The sequence below is a fragment of the Astyanax mexicanus genome, chromosome 13, assembly GCF_023375975.1.
Source record: "Astyanax mexicanus isolate ESR-SI-001 chromosome 13, AstMex3_surface, whole genome shotgun sequence".
Taxonomy (NCBI): Eukaryota; Metazoa; Chordata; class Actinopteri; order Characiformes; family Acestrorhamphidae; genus Astyanax; species Astyanax mexicanus.
In genome coordinates this window covers 26,946,179-26,960,829 of record NC_064420.1, presented here as the reverse complement: position 1 = coordinate 26,960,829, position 14,651 = coordinate 26,946,179, and the positions used below count along the sequence as shown (strand labels likewise).

Below are 14,651 nucleotides of genomic sequence, written 5' to 3'. Positions count from 1 at the left end.
TGGAATGCATGAATGTAATAAAGTTGAGCAGATAAAACATGAAATATCTTGGGTTGATACTGTCTGCAGAGAAATAAAGTGGAAATAAAGAAATGTAAGAAATACTTTTTTTTTTCTGATACGGATATAAAAACGGATCACTGAATTAAGATGCATTAGAAGCTTTATAAAAATAAAATTTTGTCTAAAGTTAAAGTCCTCTAATCATGTATATTAATATAAACTTAAGCAGAGCAATTTTAGTCATAAATGTTCCTCAGCACTGCTGCTCAATTCACATGTGATTTAAAGTTTACACAGAGAAAGTCACTCAGTGTTTTGCTGTACAAACGAATGCTAAAGCTAATTTAGCTAAAGTTAACTTTACTATCCTAGTCCTGTACAGCTCACATCATTCAGCTATAAAACAGGCAGTTGGTAAAGAGGCAGCAAAGCTGAAGATAAGTTGAGATAGCTGAGATACCAAGTGATGCTGAAAACTTTTTGTTAATGTTGGAAGAAACACTTATTCTTGCTTATTACTATTTTCGACTGGCAAATATGTGGGGCATCCCTGGTTAGAGCTTTAATAAAGACTTAAAGATCTGGCAAGCTGAAAAATGCCAGGATAACAATTTAGAAAAAAGAGCGAAATGATCAACAATCAAATAAAGAAGGATGGGGAGCTCAGCAGACGCATAAAAAAAGCATAATTATTTTTCAATGTTTTTTTTTATCATGTTTATAGTGTGTAAGCATGTTTATTTATTAATCCACAGATTGTGGTGTCTCTGGTAAATGGACGTCCTGGAGCTATGAACTTCTCTTACTCTCCTGTACTGAGAGAATTCACCAAAGCCACCAACATCCGCCTGCGCTTCCTCCGCACCAACACACTGCTGGGCCACCTGATGGGCAAAGCCCTGAGAGACCCCACCGTCACCCGGCGGGTAAAACACTCACCCCGCAGCTCATCCACACACGCTCATGTCTTTGTGTAGATGTGTATTTCCACACATAACAGTCAGATAAAAAAAAAAAAAAACATGGTAATTATCAAGTAATTTTAAACATATCAGGCGCTATGAAGCTAAAGAAGCAAATACAGCCAGTTAGCATGATCCGTGTGTGTTCTGCCTTTTCTCCTACAGTATTACTACAGCATCAAAGACATCAGCATTGGAGGCAGGTGTGTGTGCAATGGCCATGCTGAAGCCTGCAACGCTAAAGACCCCAACGACCCCTACAAGTAAGAGCACCATCAGCTTCAGGCACTTCAGCACAATTTTGCACAACACTGATGACATATTCATTACCATTATTACAATAGTTTCTTACTCTATGGTCTTATTAAATGAAAATGAGTAGTATATGACCATTTACTGTATTGTAAAATGAAAGCAGGGATGACAGATGACTATATTTGCATATAAGATGAGTACAGATGAGCTCTGTGGTTGAAGAAGATCTCCTGCAGGTAGAATATTTGACTTAGAAAACACAAGACTCTGACCTGTTGCCAGAGTATCAGCATTTATCACCTCAGTCTGCCAGCATGCAAACAGCACACAGGTTTCTGCGATTCACAGCTACAGATTCATAGAGGAGCACTCCAAAATTACATGCGTGTGTATGTGTGAGGTATTTAGCCTGGAGGGTGTTAGACAGGATTATGTACTCTTGAAAATTATATGGTTTTGAAACACACTGGCTCTGTTTGTGTGTGTGCTGAAGAGATAATAGATAGATAAATGTTCATATCCTGCTCTTCTCTAGTATACTCACCTCTGAATGGTGAAAGAGCTAGCACTGCACTTAGCAGCTAATGCTAGTGCTGTTTGCTCCAGCCTCGATTCTGGAGAAAAACTAAACTGCTTATTTGCTTATTGAACCCCATTATCTTCAAAATTTGGGGGATTTAGTTTGTAAGAACCCTAGTAGTATTCATAACAATACTATTGTGTCTACTTGCCCTACTTTTTTTTTATAACTATTCTGGCGACTGTAGCTTGTTTGACCTTTACTTTTATGACAATGTTAATGAATGTATCTCATTTGAGCTCTATTTTCATTACTCATTCATTCATTTAATTTCTGTGAGTTTAGCTTGTTTTTTTTCCACTTTTCAATTTTGGTTCCATTTTCACTCCAATTTACACAGCCAATCACCCAACCCACTCATTAGGCCTCCTCCTATCACTGGTGATTCCCCAACACCAGGGGGAGGAGTAAAGACTAGCACATGCCTCCTCCGATACATGTAAAGTCAGCCACCGCCTCTTTTTAAAATGCAGTTGGTGCAGCATTTCCGAGTAGCATCACAATGTGCTCGGAGGAAAGCACAGCAACTCGGTTCCGATACATCAGCTCACAGACGCCTTGTGCTGATCGACATCACCCTTTGGAGTGATGTGAGGAGGGAGCGCCATCTACCCACCCAGAAAGAGAGCAAGGCCAATTTTTAACCCTCGTTTTGTAGCAGGGTCGGTGAATTCAGCGTGCTGAGACTTGTACGATGAACTGTAACCTCCCTGCACAATACCTGTGTGGTGATGGCATCTGTACGTGTCTGTCTTTAAGCTCAGACATCATGTGGACGTTAGGCAGGCAGGCTGAGCCTGTGAGCTGACAGGTGGTTTGTTTAAGGTTGCAGGAATTTGTGGAGATTTTCCTGGCTCTGGGGATGTGTGTGTAAAGCGCTGCTGGGATTGAGAAAGGGGCTTTAACGCTGTGCCTATCACATCGGCGTGCTGATGAATGGTTTGTTGCTGTGTCTGGTCATTCCAGGCATTCCTGCTGCTTTAGGTGAGAGGATGTGCGAGTCGGACCGAGGGGAAAAGTGTCAGAGCCGTCAGCGAGGAAGCACTTCACCTCCTCACTCCATTTATTGATTTATTAAAACCCAGAGGGCTAGAGCAGATTAGGATGACCTGACGCAGATGTTCCAGTGCCTTCCTGCATGTTCTTTGAGTGAATATCTGAAGAGCTGTTGAGAGAACATGAAGCTGGTTTATAGATAATTGCAGTGTATATTAGGGGTTGGGCGATATGGCCCTAAAATAATATCACAATATTTCATGGTATTTTTGCGGTAACGATACTCTTGGCGATATGACAAAACACTTAAAAAAAAAAATTAGTTAAAAAATACACTAAACACTGCAAGAAGAAAAAAAATATTATTACATACAATATAATACTGCACACCCCTAAGTGAGATATTAAAAAATACAAGAATTTTATCAGATTTGTAACAGAAGTCAATGATCCAGAATGTCATGACAATAATAATGATAACACACTCCAAATATCTCCATAGATCCAGGATTAAAGTAAAATAAATGACACTGGACAGATATAATCTGTTTCTAGTAGATATATAATAGGAAATGGGATGGGTGATATGGCACGATATTTTAGCGTATAATATCGTTCACGATATTTAAAAATGTTGACGATATTATCGTGTACGATACGATATGGCACACCCCTAGTGTATATTCATATTGAACCTTTTATATACTTTGTACAGCTAATAAAGTAGGCATTTAAAACCTATACATCTTAATAAGGTGATAGATGCCACCTGCCGTATGTTTATAAATGGAAACCTTATGAAGCTCATGAATTTAGTCTATTTATTCAAATACTGGAGGCGCACTGTCAATAAATGTCTATTTTTTGCTATATTTTCATACAGAAGGTGCACTGAATTATAATACGTAAGCAGAGTGTCTTTACTGCTCCTTACAACCTGACTGGTAAAATTATGATTTTGGGGAAAATGAAAGAATTTTAAGTGAGCCTTATAGTGCGACAAATATGGTATTTCTCAGGGTCAAGCCAAAGGGATGGTCAAACTAAGCAAGGTTAATACTGGTAATCAGCAGTAACAAAGAGATAACATACCAGAGTTTATAAACAATCAAGGCAATATCAGAGGGCAGGCAAAAAGCAAGGTCAGGCTAGTACTCAGGTGACCTGCTTCCTGAAATTGCGTCATGTGCTGTGTCATGTAATCGGGATTGGGTGGGATTTCAGTCTGGTGCATTCTGGGTACTGTAGTCTGGAAGCAGCAGATCGCAGGCAGAGCTGAGTGTGGGGGATATAGGAGCGCTTTCAGCGCCCGGCATGACAATATTATTATTTTTTAACAGATTGATTCCGCTAATAAATTTAGGGCCCTTACTTTGGCACGTTAATAGTAGTTTGGGAACAAATAGCTTTTACACAAGTTGTGCACCATCCCATTTTTTGTTAAGAAACTCCGTGATCTCTGTTTTTGTAAGCACAAGAGATCAGTACTCTGGATAAACGTTGGGACTGAAAACAGCTTTTTCATACCCAACCAAACATCCTAAAATATCAGAGCAAATAGAACAGGGTCTAGAAAACCAAAAAAGTTCAAATGTAAACATGTTCTTTGAATACGTGAATGAAAGTTCAGGAGATGACTGAGTGATCGAGGAAAAAAAAAACAAGCTCTGTATTTCCCACCTGTTTGCCTCGCAGGTTCCTGCCGCACTGGCCAGTGCTGAAGTGATGTATGAGGTAATTAGCAGATCCAGGGTCAGAGCTTATCTCTGATTTAAACTGATCCTCAGCAGCGTGGCAGGGTGGTGTGTGTATTTTACTCCCTTTTTAACGTCTTAGAGAAGCTAGAATGGAGGTTTTAAAGGTTAATAGGTTCCAGATGACGGGGTTAGTTTGGGTCATTTGAAATAAGATTCTGGAAATACTCATTCTGACTGTTTGCATGTGCACATGTGAGTGCGTATGTGTGTGTTTTTTTGTGTCCATGCTTTTATCTGTAGAGAGATTGGACTGTTATTGAAATTGAACTTTTCAGACAGACAGAAAAATATCGCCAGATTTCCAGATTTCTACAAAACTCTACATGCAGTCAGGCAGATATGTAAATGATTACAGGTGTGGTCTGAATAGAAACTGGGGGCCTTATTTTAGGGATCTATAGTGCTGCACCAGTCAATTGCGGATGGCACAGCTGGATTTAGGGGCGTGTCGGTGTGTCTTTGGTACTGTCGGTGTCGGTGTGTCTTTGGTACGTCTTGTGCTGCTCAAAAAGCACAAAAGTCATGTACCAATCCTCTTAATTAATCAAGGGTGTGTTTTAGGTGAAATGTGAATTAAACCATAACTCAGTGTGTCATCCTCTATTCACTTTAAGAGCCAGGTGAGCTCTGACTTTGGCACGTTCGTATCTTAACAGCGCTGAACTTTGTGCGTCTCGGCAGAGAATAATGACCTGTGCGTTCACGCTGTGAAGCTACGCCAGCAGCTCATTTAAGCGAACAGCAAAGTTATTTTATTCTTTATTCTGTTTATTGTTGGGTTAAAAGTCAAGTTTGCGCTCTGCAGCATGCTGGGCGCACCTATAGAAATGGACTCTGACGATTGACTGTTGTCTAGGTTCACTTCAGTCAGTGGCGCATCTGTGTTTTCTTCTGCCAAATTAGCAACATGCCGAAAATTTACATGAACACACCTCACTTCCAGACCACCACACCCATCAGTGTAGATTTATTCCTAAACTCCCATGCTATTTAAATGGTGTGAGCACAAGATGTAAAAAAGGGGTCATGCCAAAAGAAGGCATTGAAGTTCGAACCCTTTACTCTTTAAAAAGGCTGTTTTGGCTGTTTTAGGCTGTTTTGACTTTTAGGTAGTGTACCTCCTGGTGAGAGATTAATGACTGTTAGACATGTCTCAATGAAACGCTCAGAAATTTAGCCCAGTTGACAGACTTTGAGAGGGGGGCATTATTGGATAGAGGGAAGCAGGATGGTCATTTTGATTAATTGCTATCAATCTAGGCTGTTTGTCTTTGTCCTTGTTTGCCCTTGTTTGCAGTGGTATTGAAAATGTGATACTTAGACTGCTTTGAACTGGAGCTGTATCGGCTTTTTAGCAGTGAATTCTGATTTAGATAAACTAAAAAAGTTTAAAATATCCAATAAATTATGTTCCACCTCACGATTTTGTCCTACTTGTTGATTCTTCACAAAAAATTAAAATTTCATATCTTTATGTTTGAAGCCTGAAATGTGGCAAAAGTTTGAAAAGTTCCAGGGGGCTGAATACTTTTGCAAGGCACTGTAGATAGATAGATAGATAGAACACAAGTAGCACAAACTACAACAGGAGTGGCACAGTAAGACACACAAAACTATAGAAGATGATAACGAAGGCTTGAAAAATGAACTATTCCTAATAAATAAAAATATAAAATACTGTAACCTCAAGTGTTTCACCTACTACAGCAGTAAAAGAATATATGCAAGAATATATAAATACAAACAAAACTAAACTACAAAATATGAAAGTAATCTAATTTTAGATAGGAGGTAGTGCAGCAATACAGAATAAATAAGGTAAACGAGAAAGCAGGTATCAGCAGATACGGCAATATTGAATATAATCCTGTGCAAGTATTGTATTTAAGTTAAGTGTATATAGTGTCTAGGAGTGTCAATTGTTAATAGAGTGTCAATAGAGTCCCGGACTGCATATGGACATGTTGTACAGCGAGTGATTAAAGTTACAGAGAACTTTTTTACAGAGCACTTTATCTGAGGAGCTCCTGCTGCTGTTCCTCGCTGTATGAGTGTTTTTATCTGAGTAAAATAGAAAAACAACAGCAAACAGCTATTATTCACTCAAAAAAGAAAAGAGACACTTTTAAATATATTAATACTGTAATTAAAGGATGATTTTAAGGCACAATGAACTGATTTTATTTGTTTACTGGAGAATTGTAGAGGGAATTGTGGCTGATTTTAATACTGTAACGAGTCTAATAGCTTTAAGATAAATATATTGTAAATTGTGTCTTACTTGTGCAATAAAGCTTTTGAGAAATATCTCTTTAAACACTTACATTTTGATTATTTTGCAGTGTTTATGGAACTATTTAAAATATTTCTCTGCAATGTACGTCAGTGGTGGCATATCAGTAAGGTGTGCAGGAATGTGTGTGTGTGTGTGTGTATGTGGGATATCAGCAGTGAGAGAACAGTTTACACTCAGGAACAATCCTCACATTCTTTACTGAGTGTCAGATTGCTTTTTAAACAGGCAGTAGATTTAGGCAGTGTTGGAGTGGGATTTGTTTTACAGGGGGAGGATCTGTAATGTAATTAGAGAGGATTTGAGCGATCAGTCTGCACAAATATCTATAAAATCTGCCCAAATCACCACAGTAGCCTGAGCTAAAGGGTCATAGACCGGATATTTTATGTCTGCATTATGTAACTGCTGCTACACACTTAGTGACAATAACAACACACTGCATTAATGTGTCTGTTATCAGTTATTGTTTTTATAATTGCATATATAGTGCATAGCATAGAGTGAATCAAAATTGCTTGCAAACACCATATTGCATTATAGATACATTTAACTATAATACACTTAACTCAAAATTTAAGTTATTTATAAATAGGAGTGAATCATATTGTTTTGTACACAAGATATCATGACAAAGTAATATAGTGATAAAAAAAAAAATTCATATTGAAAAAATAGCTGTATTCTCTTTTGAAAGCAGTCTATTATTTTGTGTGAAGCTTTCGGGGGATTTTTGTATAATTGTTAATATTTGCAGTTTAAATGTATGGACTAAATATTCTGTTACTTTATTATAATATATTTATTTTTATTTAATTTTAATGATTTTTAATGAATTTTAATGAATTTCTAGACGAACAGACGGGTTTATATACATGAGTAAATTACAAACACCTGAACACAATCTAGAATTCCGGTGATGGCGAAAACATTAAAGTGAGACAGGATTGGTTGAGTCCGGACAAGTGACACTGACAGAGGCATGCTGCGGATTGTAGTTCTGAGGCCAGGGTTTTCTCAGAGACGGGAGTCTGTTGCGGGCATGACAAAAATTTATCATTTTTAGTTTAGTCATGTTTATTTCGGTTGAAAACACATATACATACACATAAACAGAAATGTTTTCTGTTAATAAGCATATCAACAACACAAATATGAACCGAAAAGGTATAGGCTGAAGCTTTGGCTTATTTTTGCCTATCCTTTTTACATTATCTCACATTCTATATTCCATTATTTTGCAAATCAAAAACACAAAATGAGTCAAAAAAAAAAAAAAAAAAAAAAAAAAAAAGCCACACATTCCATATTTAATCACTGTTCATGTTTATAGGAGTTTACTACTTTTCTCTTGTAAGTTTTTTTAAATTTGCTGAGTGAACTACACATTTTCAATTCATTGTTAAAACCATTCCACAAAGTGACCCCCCTGACTGATACACATCTATTTTTTATATTTGTTCTTGCTCTTATTTTTTTAAACATACTTGTTGCTCTCAGCTCATACTTATTCTCTCTCAATTCAAATAGCTTCTGAATACAGTCAGGAAGCGAATTGTTTTGCACTCTATACATTATCTGTGCAATGTGTAAGTCAACTAGATCAGTGAATTTTAGAGCCCATAAATTAATAAATAATTTGTTTGTTGATTCATAGAAGTCTGCTTGGTTAATAATTCGTATTGCTTTTTTCTGTAGCATGAAAATTTGATGCGTGTTAGTTTTATATACATTTCCCCATACTTCCACACAATAGGTCATGTATGGAACTATGAAAGATCAGTACAGTATAAATAATGATTTTTGATTCAAAATATGTTTGGTTTTATACAGTATTGCAATGGTTTTAGAGATTTTAGTTTTTACATTATTAATATGTGGTTTCCAACATAATTTATGATCAATTATCACACCCAGAAATTTATTTTCATATACTCTTTCAATTTCAACATCATCTATCCTAAGTTTAGCTTCATTTCTGATTTTTCTGTTACCAAATATTATAAACTTTGTTTTACCTAAATTCAACGATAGCTTATTGATATCAAACCATCTCTTTAAAGTACTCAATTCTCTTTCGACATTTTATTTGAAACGATAAAAATATATATATTTTAGCGTGTTTTTTTTTATATATTGCCAAGAATATTGTTATAGAATATAAAAAAAAAAAACTGAAATATTGTGATATTATTTTAGGACCATATCGCTCACCACTATTTATAATTATGTATATGAATGTTTTTTTATACTCTTTTCTATACTTTTTTGAATGCTATTTGATATATTGATATTAATTGTGAATTAGTATTGTGTTCTTTACATTGTCTCAAAAAATGTTATGATGAGAGGACCAATAGAATCAAAGTCTTTCTATGTTGACTTTCTTTGAAAGCTAAGAAGTCTGTTTCATACTACTGTAAATTTGCCATTTTAAAACAAGTTACTTGCATAATAACAATGTTATGTTTCTACTGCTGTAGGGATTTAATATCCCTTCATTTACCCCTCCATTAATTTTTAAATCCATCCATCCATCTATCCAACAATTTATCTACTCATTCCATCACCTGTCCATCCACCAATCAATCTACACCTCCATATATCCATCAAGCCAACCCTATCTGATCTACCACTCCTTCATACATGCATCCAAAAGCATCCATCCATCCGTAAGCCTGGTCTGTCATCCTTCAAAAAAGAAAAAGAAAAAACACTTTCGATATATTGCCGAATAAGTTAGAAGACTACAGTAATTCATACCTTACAATAGCAGTGCAATTTTAGTCATGGATTTACCTCAGCAGAGCAGTTTGTCGTAAATGTACCTCAGAAGAGCAGCTCAACAACAAACAAATGCAACAACCTGAAAACAGACAAACTGATACTAGGTGTGATGAGTAAAGCTGAACACTTTATTTCATTTGATTTGATATGAATAATGTATAAAGATAAACTTTAACCTTTTCTCTGCTGTTCTATGCAGTAAATAATTTCTCGGCTTCTCGGAGTCGGTTATTCTAACAGAAGCACTTGCTGATGTTCATTGATAAACTTTATTGTTTATTGTTATTATTAAAAGAAACTTTATTATAAGATACTGTATTGTTTTGTGTTGTTTGTTTACTCATGTGTGTCATTGTGTTTCTCCCTCTCTGATACAGGCTTCAGTGCGACTGCCAGCACAACACTTGTGGCCCGTCATGTGACCACTGTTGTCCCGGATTCAACCAGTTACCTTGGAAACCTGCAACCACTTACAGCGCCAACGAGTGTGAACGTGAGTTTATCCTTTCTTTCTATTGGAAGAGAAAAAAAAAGGATGAAACCTTCTCGACCCCCTCGGCACCCCTCTCTACCCTACGAACGCGGTGCCAAGAAAAGCTTTTCTTTCCAGGAGACGTGCCAGAGGTGCTGGTCATGCTTCTGTGGCTGTGAATCATGCTTCTGCTTATCTGTCTGGTCCTGCTTTACGCTGTGTGTGTGACTGAGCGAGAGGTTCTACAGGTAGCGTGAAACTCCCGGTGTGGTCTTTATAGCGTGTTCATTAAACCCTGTCATGGGTTCTTTTGTTCATCAGTCTGGGGTCTGTGTTTGTTTGAATACAAAACACTGTACATGCTAAAATGATCATTTTAAACATGCTGAGATGCAGCTAATGGAGATAAGACTGAAAAACACGGATAATTCAATTTAGCTATGTTTTTTTTTTATTGAGTTAATCCATACAAACTGTTTTTTGACTTGTAAAATAACTTAAAGCTGATGTCCGTAAATTTTGGGATTTAGAGCCCTCTCTGGAAAGAATGGGTAATTGCACAGAGCGTGCCGAAGCATCATTTTAAACTGGGCGGGTGTGATGCGGCCTCCTTTAAGAGTGGATGAATCCGATTCCAGGTTATGTTCAGTCAGGTAGAGAGAGAGAGCACAGTCAAAAACTTGACTCCTTTGTTTCTTTGTTTGTACTATGAGTAAATGAGCCAATCGCATTTCATAAAACTGAGCCGGATCCTCTTTTAGAGGCCGTACATGTGACGTAAGTACGTAAAGACGTGTGACGTGGCCAGAGGAACTCCTGCGAAAAACTACCAGAGACCCCAGTTTTTAGAATGACTATATTAGCATGCTTAGCAGGGATGGTCGTTCCAGCACACTGGTACCATTAAACCCAATATTTTATCCTTGCTCCACTCAGAAATGCTTTTGCTTTCAGTTTAGAAACAAAATAACACAGACTAAAAACTAAAAAAAGAAGAAGACTTATTATGTAATTTGTTCAAATTATTATTATACTCCTGACTGTGATTGATTTTAATAAATGCATCCTTTGACAAATACTTGAAACCAAAGGTCAGATTTAGTCAAAAACCTCAGGAATAGTTTATAGCATATGGCACAATAATGCACAAAAAAATGCAATTTTTCAGTTTGTTCTGGTAACTGCACTTGCGCATATCACCACATTAAGAGGGAGTTCCTTTGCTCGCAGTGTAACCAAAAAGCTCTTTATTCATAAACCTAAATGCACACCAATGAACCATGCAAGCACATTTTCTCGTCAGGGAGCAAGAAAGTAAATATAGTGACATCAGTACATTGTGTGCAGTGTGAATCTGCTTTAGCCCAGAACGCTGAAAATGTGCCGCTGTGATTTAAAAACACAGTTTTTTTAATGGGACATACAGCACGGATGTGAGCAGTGAACGCTGCACATTACTGGATGTGTAAACAGCATGGAGCAGCAGAAACAGCATAGCATGTTCATAGCGGAATATTATTTGGCTAATAACTTCTGTCGAGTTGAGCTACCCTGACAAACCGTGCTTCCCTGGTGCATATTTCTCTGTAAACACATAATCAACCGGAGATCCGATTTAAACCTATATTTACTTACACAAGATAGCTAATGCTAACTAGTTCTCCTGATGTTCTTTATCTTTATATTTGTTCTTTATCGGAACAAGCTGGAGGAGAAGCTGCTGGTGCTGTTCTATAGAGCTACCATTGAGAGCATCCTTGCGTACGGCATCACGGCATGGTACGGGGGGTGCTCAGCAGCAGACAAAAGGGCGCTGCAGAGGGTGATCAGCACGGCCCAAAGGATCACTGGCTGTTCCCTGCCCAGCCTTGAGGATATTGCTACCTCTCGTTACATTAGCAGAGCTGACAGTATCACCAAGGATACATCCCACCCCAGCAACTATTTGTTTGACCTGCTACCCTCAGGCCGGCGGTACAGGTCACATAAAATTCGGACAAGTAGGCTCAGGGACAGTTTTTTCCCAAGAGCCATCACTGCACTGAACAATAAAAAAACAATGGCAAACAAAAACGTACAATTTTAAACCCCAGGAGTAATATAACGTGTGCAATATATTTGAAGTGCAATATTTTGTGGATAGATTGTACAGTGTATATCTTGTTTTTATTACATTTAATTTCTGTCTATTTTAAATTTGTTGCTTTTAACTTAAATTATTTTTCTGTTTAATTTATACAACAAAGGCATTTTGGAGAAGCAAATCCAATTTCATTGTAATGCAAATTATAATGACAATAAAGGCGATTCAATTCAATTCGATTCAATTCAATCTGAAACTAATCAGTACATCATTTGATTTGGGATCACCCTTAGTCTGTGATAGGTCCTAATTAATTAGGAGTCTGCTTTTAAGATTAGATGTTAATAAACATATTAATCTCTGTTATCTCCTGAATAAAATATTATATGGGTCATACAGAGTTTATACAGCTTTTGGCCTGAGCTCTCCAGACCATAAATACTTCTTGTCTGAAACCCAGGGAACGTGTAACGGAGTGGAAGCTGCTGTAGAGCTGAGAGGCAGTGTAGGCAGAGTAAACACAGCAGACAGCACTATTCGCTTCAGGAACTGGCACAGGTTCTGATTTCAGGCTGATGTGAGATCAGTGAGTTATTAGCTGTTGTGTGGATGTGCAGGGCGTGCAGTGTGTGTGTGGAGTGTGTGGAAGCTGCTCAGAGGTCAGAGTAAGTCATCAGATGCTGGATAAGAGGAGCTGGCAGGAGGTGCAGAATCGAGCTGCGTGCTAAGAGCTCAGCGGCCGTAATCCCTTCTGGCTTCTCTCACACACTGTAAAAATAGGACCACACTGCTCTGAACGGAGCTTTTTCAGTCCTGTGTGCTGACGCTTGTGTGTGTGTGTGTGTGTTTGTGTGTGTGTGTGTGTGTGTGTGTGTGTTTGTACATTGTTGTACCTGAAGCGTGAAGTTTGTGGTGTGTGTTTGTGTGAGTTCATCCGACACAGCAGTGCTGCTGGAGTTTTTAAACACCTGTCTGTCACTGCGGTGCTGAGATGCTTTCATTTATTTATTTATTTTTTAAAATAATTTTATTGCAATCCCATTTCCTCCCTAACACTAGGAGGGTGAAGACTAGTGCATGCCTCCTCCAATACATGTGAAGTTAGCCACCACCTCTTTTCAAACTGCTGCTGATGCAGCATTGCTGAGTAGGATCACAGAGCGTTCGGAGGAAAGTGCAGCGACTCGGTTCTGATACATCAGCTCACAGACGCCTTATGCTGCAGACATTATTGAATCATTAACACTGACCTTAATTGAGGCAAGTGAGAGTTTTTTAAATGTTGTTCTGGGTCTTTTTGCAACCTCCTGGATGAGTTTTCCATGCCCTTTTAGGGTAGTTTTGGTAGGCCGACCACTCCTGGGAAAGTTCACCAGTGTTACAGGTTTTCTCCATTTGTGAATAATAGCTTTCACAGTCGTTCGCTGTGAGTCCCAAAGCCTTAGAAATGACTTGGTTATCTTTTTCAGACTGATAGATTTCAATGACTTTTTCTCATCAGTTTTTGAATTTCTTTAGATTGGGGCATAATGTGTTGCTTTTTGAGGTCTTTAAACTGTTTCCAGGTCTTGCAGTAATCAGGCCTGGATGTGGTTAGTGAAACTGAGCTCTCTGTCACTGTAGTGCTGGGAATGCTTTTAAAGAAGCCTGCTAAATGAGTGAGATAGCGGCCCAATCACATTTCACCCCTTGGCCCTACCACTTACCTTTACTCCTTGTATTCGAGTGTAACTCTGTTCCAAGGGGTAGGGGTGAAATCTCTCTAAGAATTGGAACAAACCTTCAAGGGCCCGATATGTCATCCAGAGCCCTAAAGTTCAGCAACCTAGCTGCTGCTGGTTAACTAGTTAACTTTAGGGCTTTATTATATTTCTTCAGAAAGGGGTCAGGTTGTGCAGAAATGAAATATTATTGCCATTCCTTACTTCATCTGTGATGGAGAGATGAAATTAGCTTTGATTAGTTTTTATTTTATGTAATTTTTCCGTTCTGCCCTGAATGCTGCAGCATCTGCTGTCTGTTGCACCACTTAAGGTGGAACATGAAAGATAGTTAGCTTGCTAGCTACTGAGACAAACTACTAGCTATCTTTTTATGCTTGTTATGAAGACTTCGGCCATAAAACACTAAAACTACACATTCAAATATGGTAATACAGTGCTAATCATCACTTTTACCAAGGAAAATACCTTCTACATTTGTGACTTTCTTTGATGGCTTGTCCCGCCATCTTATCAGTGATTCTCATACCCCTCGGTTTGAAGTTAACATCTGAAAAATCTAAATTTAAAGGGCTAACAAGCCGTATACCTTCCCCTAACCTACCCCTCCAACCTAACAAGAATCGGGAAATGGGATTGGGCCAGAGCCTGATAGCCCACCATTCTCACTTTCCGTATTCAGTATAAAGACCCCCTCTCATACACACACTACTTTATGACACTCTGGACTTTTAGCACATCT

The 14,651-nt window shown here is 38.0% G+C and overlaps 1 protein-coding gene across 3 annotated transcripts in view; it reads left to right on the top strand.

Moving 5' to 3' along the window:
* The window catches only part of lama5 (laminin, alpha 5), a 135,461-nt gene that overhangs the window by 49,833 nt on the left and 70,977 nt on the right, over positions 1-14,651 (top strand). For all 3 annotated transcript variants that reach the window (XM_022677607.2, XM_022677609.2, XM_022677606.2), the window contains exons 5-7: positions 759-929; positions 1,131-1,228; positions 10,011-10,126. In XM_022677607.2, coding sequence (XP_022533328.2) covers positions 759-929; positions 1,131-1,228; positions 10,011-10,126 — 385 coding nt within the window. The remainder of the gene's footprint in view (positions 1-758; positions 930-1,130; positions 1,229-10,010; positions 10,127-14,651) is intronic.